The 15,085-nt window shown below is 40.0% G+C and overlaps 2 protein-coding genes across 3 annotated transcripts in view; both read right to left on the minus strand.

The window, feature by feature from the left end:
• The window catches only part of LOC144662993 (uncharacterized), a 33,515-nt gene extending 18,738 nt beyond the window's left edge, over positions 1-14,777 (minus strand). The window contains 16 exon segments of the mRNA XM_078523919.1: positions 151-244; positions 955-1,065; positions 1,260-1,327; positions 2,234-2,313; positions 3,214-3,304; positions 4,049-4,112; positions 4,243-4,295; positions 5,164-5,273; positions 5,945-6,024; positions 6,209-6,277; positions 9,122-9,213; positions 10,024-10,110; positions 10,814-10,854; positions 12,901-12,967; positions 13,152-13,245; positions 14,311-14,777. Coding sequence (XP_078380045.1) covers positions 151-244; positions 955-1,065; positions 1,260-1,327; positions 2,234-2,313; positions 3,214-3,304; positions 4,049-4,112; positions 4,243-4,295; positions 5,164-5,273; positions 5,945-6,024; positions 6,209-6,277; positions 9,122-9,213; positions 10,024-10,110; positions 10,814-10,854; positions 12,901-12,967; positions 13,152-13,245; positions 14,311-14,438 — 1,329 coding nt within the window. The 5' untranslated portion in view covers positions 14,439-14,777.
• Positions 6,835-8,847, minus strand: LOC144662682 (uncharacterized). Of its 2 annotated transcripts, none has more exons than XM_078523540.1 (2): positions 8,477-8,847; positions 6,835-7,887 (listed from the first exon to the last, which is right to left on the minus strand). In XM_078523540.1, exons 1-2 carry the CDS (start codon positions 8,507-8,509, stop codon positions 7,573-7,575), a joined length of 348 nt encoding a protein of 115 aa, XP_078379666.1. In that variant the 5' UTR covers positions 8,510-8,847; the 3' UTR covers positions 6,835-7,572. The 2 variants fall into 2 exon arrangements, with proteins under 2 accessions (XP_078379666.1, XP_078379667.1); XM_078523541.1 differs by having other exon boundaries at positions 8,109-8,847.
• Positions 14,778-15,085: the final 308 nt, after the last annotated feature.

Genomic DNA, 15,085 nt, shown 5'->3' on the forward strand with positions numbered 1-15,085 from the left:
TCAAGATGGCGTCGAAAACCGTGATAAGGCCTATTTTCTCGTTACAAGTAACGTAAGAAAACGTGATTTCGCAATTTTTCCTAAATTGCAAGCTTTTTCTTTGAATGGGTTTGTTCTTCAGGCTTAGAAAGATAGACAAGGCAGACAAACCTCTCCAGTAGACTGTAGACCAATGACTACACAGTAGCCGTCCTGTAGTGCTTGTTGGGCTTCCTGTACTATGGTAGGAACTTTCATACTCATGCTGTTTAAGAAAATCACATAGTTTAGACTGATGTAGCAAGATCATATCTCTCAGGTTTATGAATGAATGAATGTAATGGTACTTGTTTTGCGCATTTCACAAAGCTTAATAATGCACTTCACAATTAGAGAAGAGATTTCAAAATGTTTTGAAGTAGCCGTCAGCAACTGGAAGAGTAGGTGGCTGTGACAAGCCAAGCTTGTTTGTAACATGGTCTGAATTCAGATTTTCGATCAAGGCATTTTCAACTCATTTAGTGAGAAATTTATTATACTTTTGTTTGTGACAAGCTGACTGCCATGGCCAAAGTAACCGGCAACATATAATCAAGTAGCCAGTGGAACTCCAGCAGGTGCCGGCTTGTTTTGAAAACCCTGTTAGGGTCACAGGACGAGATCGGACATGTCATGTCTACAATATAGTCTGTAGGAGCTGTAGAAGAAAATAAATTATAGACTGTAGAAGCTACATGTAGAAACCCATTTCTTTGAAAACCACTTTGCAATAAGACATAAACAACCACTGGCTCCTCGCTTGTGGTTTGCAACCCAAGAAAATATAATACAACCATCACCATTATATAGTTTTTTGTTGTTTGCCATATCTTTCAGGAGATGTTACCCAACATTTAACACTTCAATGTCCACAAGCAAATTGCAGCATTATTTATCTAAGTAAAAGAACATATAGAAACCAGTCGTTTTACTCACCAGAGTTGTTTGAAGAACCGTTGATGACTTGACCAGAACACTGACCATATTCTTGGTGTTGAAGTAGTAGTTCGACCAATGGCATATTCTAGTGACTTCTTCAATTCACTCCTTAAACACCGAAAGAGAACAAAAAGGCAACTTGAAAAACAGGGAAGGCTAGCATATTTCATATTCACTTTTGTTGTACACATGTAGATCCAGAACTTTTCCTTAAATATAATAAGGTCACTAATTCTTACAACCTACCTGCTTTGATTTGCTATCAGATAGTAGGGAGAAATTAGAACCTAATCGTTGCTTACCAGACATGAACTGCTGTGTCATAAACTTTAATCTGGTCTGCTGTTAGTGGAGCCTCTACATTAACAAACTGCAGAAAACAATACAACAAACAAAAAGTTCATATTTTACATAAGGTCTCCCCAGACATTTTGTAGAATACTGTTTTTTTTAAAGAAATAAAAAGCAGAAATTTCATTTTTTTATACAGGGAAATGTTTTCTACTGATGACTTCATTATTCAAAAACACGTAATTGATCCATTATCATGGGTTGTTTCTTTTCTCTAAGATTCATTGATTGTCATCACATATAATTGATGACAGTGAAGAATTTCACTTCTGACTACCATGTGAACTAACAATGGAATCCTTGAATCTTCAAATTCAATATTTTAATCTCCTGATAACTCAAAGTTTCCATGGAGTTGTCAAACAATGCAATTTTACCCAGTTCAGATTTCTTAATGTTCAGTTTGCCCAATTTTTCAAACAAATTTTTGTCTCCCTTATAAATAGGTTTGAGAAATCTGGATTCCACTGCATTAGCTTCCACACTTCCAGACTTCCAAACTTCCAGACTTCCACACTGCCAGACTTCCACACTTCCACACTTCCAGACTTCCAGACTTCCAGACTTCCACACTTCCAGACTTCCAGACTTCCAGACTTCCACACTTCCACACTACCAGACTTCCAGACTACCAGACTTCCAGACTTCCACACTACCAGACTTCCAGACTTCCACACTTCCAAACTTCCAGACTTCCACACTACCAGACTTTCACCCCAACAACACATTGAATGCTACATAATTATGCGCTAGTACATAATTAAGTGGTAACCTGTGTAAATTATGTGATATCGTAAATTCCATTCTGATGACATGTTCTGTGCTCTTCTACCTGAAGTAAAAGCCAAACCATTGTTCATGGCTTCACAAGACTAAGGTAGATACACTGACACATTTTCAGAACATTACGCTGCACTTCAAATACCTCAGCTTGCCTGAAACTAAGACCTCTGGAGACATACATTCCAGATGCCTTCATCTCCATGGCCAACATTTCAGCAGCACCTAAAAGAATGGACATGAAAAATAATGAGCTGTAATATGATATGTACTACAATCATGGGTTTTTGTTCACACAGTTGTAAGGTGATTGATCAAAATGTCAAAAATTATTTAAGGAGAATTTTTACATTTATGGTGGCATGGTCGCCTAGAGTTCTAGAGTTCCAGATTTAAGCCCGACCATGATTGTTACGCTGTACTGTTGGGTTAGACACTTTGCTCTAACACAGCCGTTCGTTCCGTAGAAGAATCGCAAGGGCAACCTCTAAAAACTGTGGGGGGGGGGGGGGGGGGGAGGTAACTTGTCATGACTTGCATCCCATCCATGAGCAGTCTGGCTTCTCTGATTGCTTGGATTGGAGTGGTCTTTATCTTCCATAGTTTAGCAGAGAGAAGGGCAACCACACTTAGCTAACATTATGCCGGGGGGGGGGGGGCACTCAAAAAAGTTTTATACGGGGAGGCTCCGCCCCAAGCTCTTACCCCTTACCCTTTTATATACCATTTTGACAGAAATTGTACCCCTTTCGTATACCTTTTACTGAAAAAGGTACCCCTTTCATATACCTAAAAGACGTGACATAGCCTTAGAACAGGACGTTTTCTTGTCATTTTTATGAAGTGCTTAATAAATTAAAATAATACAGCCATAAAGTGCGTCTGTTCGAAATATTTTAATTACAGACCTTTTAAAAAACCTAAATGACGGATTTCCATACCCTTTCGTAGACCTAAACTTGTGAAATCGCTACCCTTTTATATACCTGAAGCCTGAAAAAGGTACCCCTTTCGAACGGAGTCTCCCCGTATAGGCCGTTATATGGAGTACCCCCCCCCCCCCCGGGGTGAAAATGCAATTTTCTAAGCAACAAAATTGCTCAATTCAGACTTAGAGTATCTTACCAAGGCCTCTCTTAGTGATACTGGTAAGAAAAGAGTCAAATGACTTAAATGCCGTCCCATCTCCCCAGAGACCAAGTCGCTCCATAAATGCCTGCGGAATAACAAATAAAGCAAACTTTAAATGCAACACCTCTGGTTGGTTAAAGTCAGAACCAGAATACATCGGCCACTAGTTTAAAATTAATCTACTGTGTTGTAAATTCATAATTATAATGTCAACTCCTGCCTTGCAGACACCTCATTATTACAGACACCCCATTATTACGGACAGGACTTTAGGTCCTGGTGAATTAGCCATGTTCAAAACGAGCAGGGGACTGGGTACGAATATTCAATATCGATTGCACTGAAAAACTGGGCCCGTCATCTGAAAGAGCATCCAAAAATTAGTAACTCAACCAAATTCGAGAGTTATTGGTTTAAACGCATAGGTATGGTTCACTTTTAGAAATTGCTAAAATAAGAGAGCTTAGTATGGATTGGAGGGACAGCTGTCCATCCAGCCATACTAAGCTCTCTTATTTTAACGATTTTTAAAAGAGTTCCATGCCTTTGCGTTTAAACCAATAACTCTCAAATTTAGTTGAGTTACTAATTTTTGGATGCTTTTTCAGATGACGGGCCCAGTTTTTCAGTGCAATCGATATTGAATATTCGTACTCAGTCCCCTGCTCGTTTTGAACATGGCTAATAAAAAATACTGAAAATGACTCCTGCTACCACAGACTTTCTCTATTGTGGTCACAAAATTGTGGTCCCAAAGGTGTTTGTTATAGTGACAGTTAACTGTTATTTGTAATCTACTGTAGTCTATGAAAATGCTGAAAAGACACACCATATTTTTCACATCAGTTACTCCAGTTGCACTGCAGTATACAACACGAGCTTTTGGAAGGATTCTGCAATGAAACATAAGAAATTAGGTCTGACAGGTAATTCCATGTAAGTTGGTGAAGAATTGGGGGGGGGGGGGAGGTGAAGACAATTTCAACATAGTTTATGATTAAATTTCTTCCTTAATTAAAATACCTTTGTATTGTCGTGACAGCAAGGGCTACTTTTGTACTTGTTTCCTCTTTACCCTAAAAAATAACAACACAGAGTGTATTCATGAGTGAAATTGAGATACAAATGTACAGACCTACTTCAATTTGTATGCAAAAAAAGCTTTTTTCTTGTTTTCTGCCTCCCACCGGTTGGGATTTTTAACAAAATGCAAATTTATGTTTATTTACAATATTTGTTTGTTTATGTATGGGCCACATTGTAAACTAATTAACAATTAGACTACGAGCCCGAGTTTTCTATGAGCAAATAGTCAACAAGGTGCAGCCGAGTTGACTATCACTCATAGAAAACTCGGGCTCGTAGTCTAATTGTTTTAGTAGAAACTCTAAAGGATTGCAGTCCAAAACATACAATATTATGCACTTTGAAGACAAAAATCAAGAAAATTTACCGCTTAAAGAGCTACGCACGCGCGACTGTTTTCTATCGGCGAATAGAAAACAGTGGGAGAACCAATCAGATTCGCGGATTTCCAATAGAACACAGCTGAGTTTCTACTAATAGCCTATAGACATCAGTAATTGTGTTTACTCTGTGAATCTGGAGTGTAACCCTGTGATGGACTAGCATCCCATCCAGGGAGGAGTAGAAATACTCCTAGTCGCTTCATGCTACGGAAACCGGGATAGGCTCTGGCCTGACAGGTCACTAGGCTCTTATGCAGACTTTACCTTACCAGTGAAGTTAGTTTTTTGTTGTTCAAAGAGCCATAGAATTTTGGCACATTATAATTATAACTTATAAGATATTACTAGCCCACAATACACTGTCATATACTGATAAGATGAAGTATGGGGTAGACATCTCTTAGCCAAAGGGGCAATGTTATGCAACTTGAGGCAATTTCAGAACAAAAGCATCAGTTCTAAGCGAGTCACTTACAGGTACAAAATGCTTGGCCTTATGACACTCGTCAAATATGAGGCATCCATTGAACTGTTCACCGCCACACCAGTCAATTAACTGCTGTAGCCTGCTCTGACGATTGGTGCCTGAAGAAAATGGAGCAAGGTCAATAAATTTGAAGGGAGTGCTCAGGGGTGGCGCAGTGGTGAGAGCACTCGCCTCCCACCGATGTGGCCCGGGTTCGATTCTGGCCCGGTGCCATATGTGGGTTGAGTTTGTTGTTGGTTCTCGTCCTTGCTCCGAGGGTTTTTCTCCGGTTTTCCTCCCTCCACAAAAACCAACACTCCAAATTCCAATTTGATCTTGGATGCACGTACACATCTTTACGAGCTCCTGAGCTCTTCCGTGTTACGTGGGTAAATAAATTACATACTGGTTTAAAATATAAAAATGTTTGCCTACATAGATAGTATACTGGTGTCAACATGTAAGTTCTCCTTAAAGTGCTACTGAAACAAAATTTATTTACCGTAATTATAATTTACGGCCATACAGATTGGACGCCAATATTTTATTCTACTTGTTAAATGAAAACAATAAATTGAATGCAAAGTATTGTTATGCGAATCAGTACAGATCTGTATCAAAAGTTAATGAATACTAATTAGCTGAGAAGGAGTTTGTATCAATAGTTAATTCTTTTGTTTGATTTGTATTGGGGTTTACAGTTGTGTACTTGTGATCTGAATATGGTACTGGGATTGGTTCGCAACCGCATGAATATTTAATGAATTTTACAAGTACTATTAAACATTACCTTTTTGGACAGATGATACAAGCGTGGCATAGGTGCTAAAGACCACTCCTTCTTTGAAGTCAGCAGGTAAGCCAAATACTCTGGAAAAAAAAAAACATCATTCACTTCAAACTATCGATCTTTCAGATCTACTAGTTAATTAATGATGCAGAAAATTTAATTTTAATTTTAATTTAAGTTAAACTTTATAAAAATGTAACCTGTATTTCTGTCAAGTGATTAAAAAAGGGAAAAACAAGTCTGACCCTTACGGGAAGTATGTACCTTGTCTCTTTGTCAAGCTGCTGACAGCCATCAATCACTTTGGCATAGCAACCAATATCATGTAAATCTCTGAAAAATAAGTATTTAGAAATAATTAAGTTCCATATTATCTTGTCCACAGAAGGTATACATGTAAGTACTGGTACGCTTTGAAACCATAGTCCACATTATAATTTTTCAAATGACATTTATCGATTCCAAAATAAATTTAAAACAGTATCAAAGTAAAGGAACAAAGGAGCCAGTTAGCTCATTGATTCTAAAAGAGCTGCTTTTCTCCTCCAGGATGGGATGCTAGTACATTGCAGACTACCCCCAGCCTCAACATTTTTGTAAGGTTCTTCCCTATGGGCTTGCCATCAATTAATACATATGAGTCAACAGAGGCACTGTGAAAGTAAAATTTGAATCTTGCCCTCAACACAACACACTGGCTCATGCCACTGCTTCTAAGACTCAGACCTCTCACTGCCATAGTCAAATGCATAGTGCACTACCAGTAACTGTTAGCCCACCCGTCTGTCTGTTTAACTCTGTGACCAAAAAATTCAATATGGCTACCACTTATTGATAATTAATAGGCATATAATGGCAAGCCTGGTCTTAAAAATTTCACAACATACCGTATTCGCACGTGTATAGGCCGCACTCGTGTATAAGCCGCACCCCGACTTTTGACCAAATTTTCTTGGAAAAAAATAATTTACTGCTTTCTAAAAAGGGCTAAAGACCTGGCTTAGTTTTCTCAGAGTGCTGAGTACCGCCAAGATATAGTAATTTGTTTATACGACAAAATTTATCACGGTAAATAACTTAGCTTGCAATCGATCGAACAAACATTGTAAACTGTAAATAACTTCCAGCCATGTCTTTAATATGGTCTTAACGTAAGAAGAAAGTCAAAAGAAAAGGTACCTGGGTAATTAATACTTGATTTGTAGTCCAAGTACACTAACATTTTGTCTTATTTCCTTAGTAGTTGTAATGTGAAATCGCGTACGTGATCAGGAACACGGAGCAAAATAGCTTAGCGGCCGAGCCTGTTGTTGAAAGAGGAAAACTGGGATCAAGCAAGAAAAGAATGACAGAGGGGAGGGGAAGGGAAAATCAAATAAAATCAAATACAAACAAAATATTGTCCGTCCAAAATAGTTTATTCTTAAATAGAAATTTATTTTCACAATATTTCAAATACCAATAAAAACGTCCAAACAGAAAACCTAATACTTAATTCATGCGAAGCTACAATAAATTATCACACCACTGCGGTCTTTCCTATTCTGTAAATGTTTAGATACTACAAGACTAAAAAATGTTCTTATCTACAATGTTCTAACGTTCAGTTCAGTCTAATGTTCACTGCCTTAAAATCCTTCAAAGTCTTCATCGTCGCTCTCACCAAACAGTGCCATATAGGAAGCTTCATCGATCTCTGCTGCAGCCATTTCATTCTCGTCAGCATAGTAAAGATCGCTGTCATCCTCGGGGAGTAATTCGCTGTCTACGGTATCCTCGTCGTCATCTTGCCACAGGAAATCATCCTCACTGCCATCCAGGGCGTTTGTGATGCTGCATTTTAGGAAGGACTTCCTGATCAGTTGCTGAGGTATCTCGTCCCAAGCTTCTTTGATCCATGTGCAGATCACATCTAGCTCGACCTTCCGCTTTCTGCCACTAATCTATCAACCACAGGAAAGCTTATGTTGCTTTTTATACAGTGTTTGCCGTTCTTAGACTATGTTTTCGTTATAAATAAAGCTCAGCTGTAAGTCAATGTAACTAGAAAAACCTGTGCTGAATCGCAAATTTATTACAAAAAATACGCGAGTGAGAGATGCGATCGCTACTTGTACACACGTTTTGACAGATTGTCGGAGATATTCTGACTTATTCCACTTACATAGACCATTCCTGAGTTATGAAAAACATTTAAAACCCACAGATTGAATGACTGATTGACGTAGTAAGGTGCACGGATCGAACTTTAAGACATTAGTTTCATTTATGCGCTGTTATGTTCGTGTTACATTTGTTTGATTTACGCACGATTGTTATGGGTTGCTAAGGTTACTGAATGGATCAAAGATGGCGGCGGATTGTGTCAAATTCGCACATCTTAGTTTATGCTACGTTTTTATGCAGTTTTTGATGTTCCTGGATTCTGTTTTTGTTGAAAACCAAGCTCAGTTGTAAGTTAACATAATTATTTGACCGAGGAAACCATGTTGAATCTTGAATCGTATCTAAACATAAGCACATGAAACTTACGATCGTAACTTGTACACGCATTAAGACGACCATTCAGTCAGATATGTTATCGGCAATTCTGATCAATTCTACATGCGTGGATCATTTCTCTAGCTAAGCTTGAATGATTTAACGACTCAGTGGGGTGCATGGATCAAACTGTTCCTTCAGGCTTCAAAAAACATTCGTATCAACTGCGATTAACTAGAATATCAAAGTCACACATTGGCCCAAGTCTATACACGTGTGTTGCGCAAAGAATTGCGTGAAAACTTTAGATGGTTCTCGAATTAGACATATGAAGATTGAAGTTATACCGTGTATAGGCCGCACCCCCATTTTGAAGAAAATTTATAAGGAAAAAAAGTGCGGCCTATACACGTGCGAATACGGTATATGTATATACAGGGCTGCAAATAACTGTGGGTCATCGGACATTGACCAACCAAAATTTGCCCATGCCTGATGAAATCCCAAGTGTGGTCGGACTTAATGTCCAGACAATTTTTTGATTGTAAATCATTTGACAGCAACGATGAATAAAACTCTGGCCGACCACAATTTTGTTTTGTCTGACCAAGATGGTGTCTTAGTAGGACATACCGGTATGTCCTTGCAAGTGAAAAAAATTATTTGCAGCCCTGAATCTATGATCTAAAAACAAACCTTTGTGCATCTAATCTGAGGTCAGCTGAAATACTAAACCAAATATGTTTGCACCTTCCACGGGCAAAGTTGTCCAATATAATTCCAGAGATCTAGATTGGAAATTAATTCAAGAGATTATAAACAAATTATTTTGACCAGAAATGTCTCATCTTCCTGATAAAATATACCGCTATAGTCAGTCTTGAAGGGTATCTTGAGAACAGTTCAAGGGGGTGTCACTGACTCTGATAGATATCCCACTTCTCCTTAGAGCATCAATACCAAATCAGGTAAATCAGTAGTGAGAATTAAGACAATGGCAAAACTGTTGTTTTACAACAACTGTAATTAGAGTTGGACATTGTTTGAGAGCTATGGTCGATAAAAGTATAGACCATAAATATGATGTGAGTTCCTGTAAAAATGCAAGGTAATTTTTGGAAACTTTAAAAATTGTTGCAACTTTTCAATAAACAGAAAACGAAGAGTTTTAAAATATATACTGCAATATTTGGACAAATTTCCAACAAGCTGGTTGGCTTCAAGCAGAAAACGTGATCTTTTGTGTTATCGTGCACGCACATGCGATTTTTATATTCCCTCTTATTTGCCATTAAGTTTCTTTGTTATTGTAAAACAAAATGGGCAACATTTTTTCATTACACTTTTCTAGACCATGGAAACTTAAGAGTGAAATCGAGCTTGCTTTGCTTGTGGTTCCACTTGAGTTTTGATAATTTTATGGCCCCATTTCTAGGGTCTATTATTAAAGTGTTGACCATGGAAAAATAGTTTATGGTTGATTTGTCTATTTTGAATGATTTCTTTAAGAAAATGTAGGAAAACCAATTACAAAGATTTGGCATTTTTGACCTCATGCATTTGTTCCCAGTTTAACACGGTTTAACTGATAAACTCACCTGTCTCCCTTTGCCAACACCAGCACCATCTCCAATAAAGAACCCCGCCCTCTGTCCACTCGCAAGGACCATCTGATGTCTCTGACACTGAAAAGTGAGAGAAACCAACAAGATGTTTGACACAAGGATAAACTCAGAACTGAACGAGAAAGTCTCATTAAAAAATAGCTAACTTATTATTGTTGTCTACTTCAGCTTCTACACCACTAAGAGTTTGGTTGTTTGAATCAAACAGACCAAGATTTTGACAGTTCAATTGCCCAATCAAAAACCTATTACAGTCGAAGCTCTCATAATCGGACACCCTCGGGACGCGAAAAAAGTGTTCGCAACTGAAGCTGGCCGCTTACGAGAATGGTTCTCGTAAGCGGCCACTAGAGGTGTAGGGGATAGATGGCCGCTTACATATGCTAATATGCGTGTAAGTGGTGTTTCGAAATGTAACCGAACGTGGATGTCGACAAAACAAACACTGAAATAGTAATTACTGAAAAATCATTGCGACGAACGGCGATGTGAAGTTGATTGATAAAAATAAGATTCAAAGGTTGTTACTAGGATTTTCTTTGGGGTGTCCGCTTACGGGAGCTTAAAAACAAAGAAAAAGTCGATGTCGTAATCTCTGAAAGTGTCCGCAGCCGCTTATGGGAATGTCCGCTTACAAGAATGTAAAAATACAGAGTTTGTATGGGAGTTAAAACGGGGTTTTAAACAAGGCGGTCGTAAGTAGAGCTGTCTGCTTACGAGAGTGTCCGTTAAGAGAGCTTCGACTGTACTTTGCTCTACTTACAGCATATAAAACACCCTCCAGCTGTAAGTCACTCAGTTTACCTGAAAGAATGGAACAGGTAAATAAGTCAACACCAAGAAAACACGCAGAAGAGTTTGAGGTAAAACAACAGTAATTGCTAACAAGCACCCCGGGGAAGAGAAGGGGGCGCCCCAAAAGGGGGGGGGGGGGGGGGGGGGGGGAAGCGGGGGGGGCCCGGAGGGGGGGGAAAAAAAAAGAGAAGAGACCGGTAATGTTTTTTCAATGACTTTAGAATACCACATGAGCAAACCTTTGCACAAGGTTTATCTTTGGAGTTTGTACTATTAGTGTCTTAACGTCACTAGCCACAGCCAGCGAGCTGGCAGTGGGGGAGAGGAGAACGCGCACGCGGCAGCGACGGGGAAGAAGAGAAGAAGAACGCCAGCCACCAGACGCCCTAACGGGGAAATCTTTTCACGATATGATACGCGGTGAAGATGAAAAAAAAGGGACTGTCTTCAAACTCACATGTGGTACAGGAAAAAACCGGGAAAGATCAGGCCAAAATGTCTGAAATTGGAGGCCAAAAATCACGCAAGTCGGGGAAACCAGTTAAGTCATATCACTGCCGAGTTGTTTGCCGCAACCATTGTTTCACCCTGCTTTCCCCACAATGCTAATTGAGCGGCCTAGTTGCGGAGAGAGGAAAGCCAACAACCACAGGAGAGCGGAGCGGCCCTGGAGGCCGCTATTCGAGATTCTCCCGTTAGAGGCGCTGCGGCTGGCGGCTGGCGTTCACTCCCGCCCCGCCGCGCGCTCGCGCGCGCCGCCCCCCGACGAAGAACGCCAAGCTACGCTGGCTACTAGCCACCTACGCAGACGTTTTTTGGCTTGTCACACAATCTTTCCTCTCCAACGAACATCTGCTAAACTTTTGAGAAAACAGTCATTTCCATCAATTTTTGGGGGAGTTAAATTGTCTTCACACGAAGCAAGGATTTGAAAGTTTTTTTTTTCATGCATAAATTAACACTGGGAAAGTAATCGCCCCAAGGGAGCTTATGGGTGTGTGTGATTGGCTCTTTAGTCACCTCCATGTGATCTCCACAGGGTTGGAAATTTGCGCCCACCCACTCGCCCAGGCGAGTGTGAAAACTGTCGGGTGAGTACAAATCACGGATCACTAGCCCGGTTTGGCGAGTCCTATTTTCATATCGTAACTTTTACTTTCCACTTTAAAACAATCTACACTGTCCACAAGCGGATATAGCTTTCCAACATTTTGAAATCTCCAACCAACTGTGCTCCAACAAAGCTGCACATTCGTAAACAGGCAAAAATGGCTTCCATTTGGTGATTGTTACATGATGGACATACTTGTACAAAGTAATACCTTATTGTTACTTATTTTCGCGGGTACTAACCGCGAAAATGGAACAGAATTTTTGGAGACATTCGCGATGGCAAAAACGAAAGAAAAAAAAATAGCTAATCTCGCGAGAGGACGCGAAATAAGCCGCGAAAATAAGTAACAATAAGGTACCTCTAGTCACAAATACACTGAGTTGTCCACCGAGCCAAAAACATAGCAAGATGGCTAGTTCCCGATTTTCCGGCCTCTTTTTCTGTACAATTTTAAAACTTTGCTTGCAAACTACAGGAATTTGGGAAGACGTATCAAATTAAAAACTGTGTAAGGTCTATTTTTGGCGATTTTTCATTGAAGAAATAGTTTGCAGTCCGTATCGATTTTTCATTGAAGAAATAGTTTGCAGTCCGTATTGCGATCGACCACCATGATGGTGGCACGGTGAGTATCAAAAGTGATTCGTGGGGGGACGGGGGCTAAATTTTCTTTTTCTTTTAAAATGGAGGAGACTGGGCGAGTGTAAAACTAATCTGGGCGAGTGCAATTCGAAGGTCACTAGCCAGAGGCTAGTGCTCTGATATTTTTTGTTTCTAACCCTGTCTCCAGCTGATCTTTTTAAACAAAAGGAAAACTTGTAACAAGTGCCACTAGTTTCAGCAGACTTTCGTTAGGAAGGAAAGATTATGTGTCGAGCCAAAAGAACGTCTGCGCTAGAGGCTATAACATCATTTGTCCAGGAAGAGGAATGAAGTCTCACCTGTCTCTACTAAATCTTGTGGAAGTGACTCAAACAATCCATATTTAGCTGCTGGTAGCTGTTGAGCCTATTGGGAAGATACAGCTTGTTACAGATACTAATTAAAAAGTTTCAAGCCTTTTTACAAGCCTGTTTTGGCTTGTCATGCTGTAATCAGGCTGAACTGTTTCAGGTTATTAGGATGTCTGCATAGTAGGCTTTTTACCTTAATTCTACTACTTTAAACCCTTCTACTTCTTTTAAACACTTACAGCCAGACATCCAGCCTCTACAATATCTCCTGGATGACGCTGAACCTCCTTCTGCTTTAATGAATTACACACGTAGCTGGAGAAGACATCTTCACTGTGAACGAAATCAAACATGAAAAACATTTATTATTAGCCATTTGTAGGGATTGACAGATCTTGTGTACTATGGGCGGTCTTGGTCGATCCCTCCCTAATTATCTGTAAAGTAGTGACCAACTGTGTCAACCATATATCAGCAAAATGTTGGCCGAAATGTCAACTTATTTCCAACCTCTAATTGACTGTTCCATCAGTCAATTCTTGACTGACATGTCAACCAATACTCCTTCAAAAGTCAGTAAAGTATTGGACGAGTGTTGACTAAATAATGGTTGATACTCGACCAAATATTAGTCGACACTCAACCGATATATTGCCTCAACACTCAATTATATATACATATCGACTGACCGAGGGATTGACCAAGACCGCCTATTCATGTATTTTAGTACACATGATCCAGGTTGACTACATTAAATAGAAATCCTTAAGGACTTGGATGTGCTATTGAGATGTTGTCAACCACTGCTCTATCCCAGACGTATTGAAAAACAAACTGATGTGGGTTTCAAACATGTACATGTTGTAGCATAATCTGGTATATGACTACAGTCGAAGCTCTCTTAACCCTGGACACTCTCGTAAGCGGACAGCTCTCCCCACCCCCAGCATCCCCTCCTCCAGTCCAAGCCTTATGCACCTATCAATGGTTTGCCCCAGGATGGGGGGGGGGCAACCCCAGGGGAATTTGAAATTTTTTGGAATCCAGATTTGAATTCCCCACCCCTGGGCACCTAGTGAATGTCAAATTTCACATATCTCCTCTTAAATTTCTAACCCAGCAGACCATTTTAGATGTCAAAATCCCTACCCTGGGAGGACTTACAATGTCAAATTCCCGTGGGTTGCCCCCCCCCCCCCCATCCTAGGGCAAACCATTGATATAGGTGCATTAGCTTGCCCTTCAATGGCCTGGGATAATTGCCAGAAAATGCTTCGATTTCCGCCAAGTTACCCAAACAGAATTCATTTTGTTTAGATCTTGCATGTACCACGGAACCTAATTAACTTCAATCGAAAAATTACACGAATTTTCCTTCAAAATGTGAATTTCGCTTACCTTCGACTCTCAGCGATGACCCCATGCGCCATTTTGTTGAGTTCTTCATGTTCCTCGCTTGGATTTTCTACACGGTTGATGAAGACACGACGTGGCGGTACTGGTGATTCTGGACTAGAAAGCGCCATTGATAACTTATGATGCAGAAATTGGCGACCGAACTCACTACATTTTCATGATTTAAACGAAAATTTCTTGTTATTTTACACCGCGGTGTTGGTAAAAAGTTCCCGCATTTTTGGCTATAACCGCTGAGGCAGCAAGGGCGCATACAGCTGGACCATGTTGCATTGCGGTGCCTGCGAAGCAGGCCAAAAACGGGGACGGGGTGGGGAAAAAGAAAAAAGCTCCCTCTCCATTCGACGCCTGCTACGCAGGCTAGATCCACTTGCCAATAAATTAAAATCGCACGGATTGAGAACTTTCATGATGAATATAGCCGATTCGCGGATTTCGAAATCGAAAGGACCTTTTAAAGACCGCTTCGTGACACACTGTCACCTTTTTCTGCTCGACAAGTTGCGTTATATTGTAGCGTCGCATGCATTAATTCACAACACGATTTCTATCCCCGGAGTAAATCGCTGTCTTCTATAGCCCTTTGTAAAGAGCCGAGAAAAGAAAGATGGACATTTGTTTTTCTTAAATCTAAGAGAACCGCAAATACCGGTACAATTTCTTTCTTTCGGTTGATTTAGGTTATACGTCAGATACGTTGTATTAGTGATCATTAGTCCTTGCCGGGGTGTATTTCCCTTTGTAGATCTTTGCAGAA

The sequence above is a fragment of the Oculina patagonica genome, chromosome 8 (genome assembly GCF_052425735.1).
Source record: "Oculina patagonica isolate OP01 chromosome 8, crgOcupat, whole genome shotgun sequence".
NCBI lineage: Eukaryota > Metazoa > Cnidaria > Anthozoa > Scleractinia > Oculinidae > Oculina > Oculina patagonica.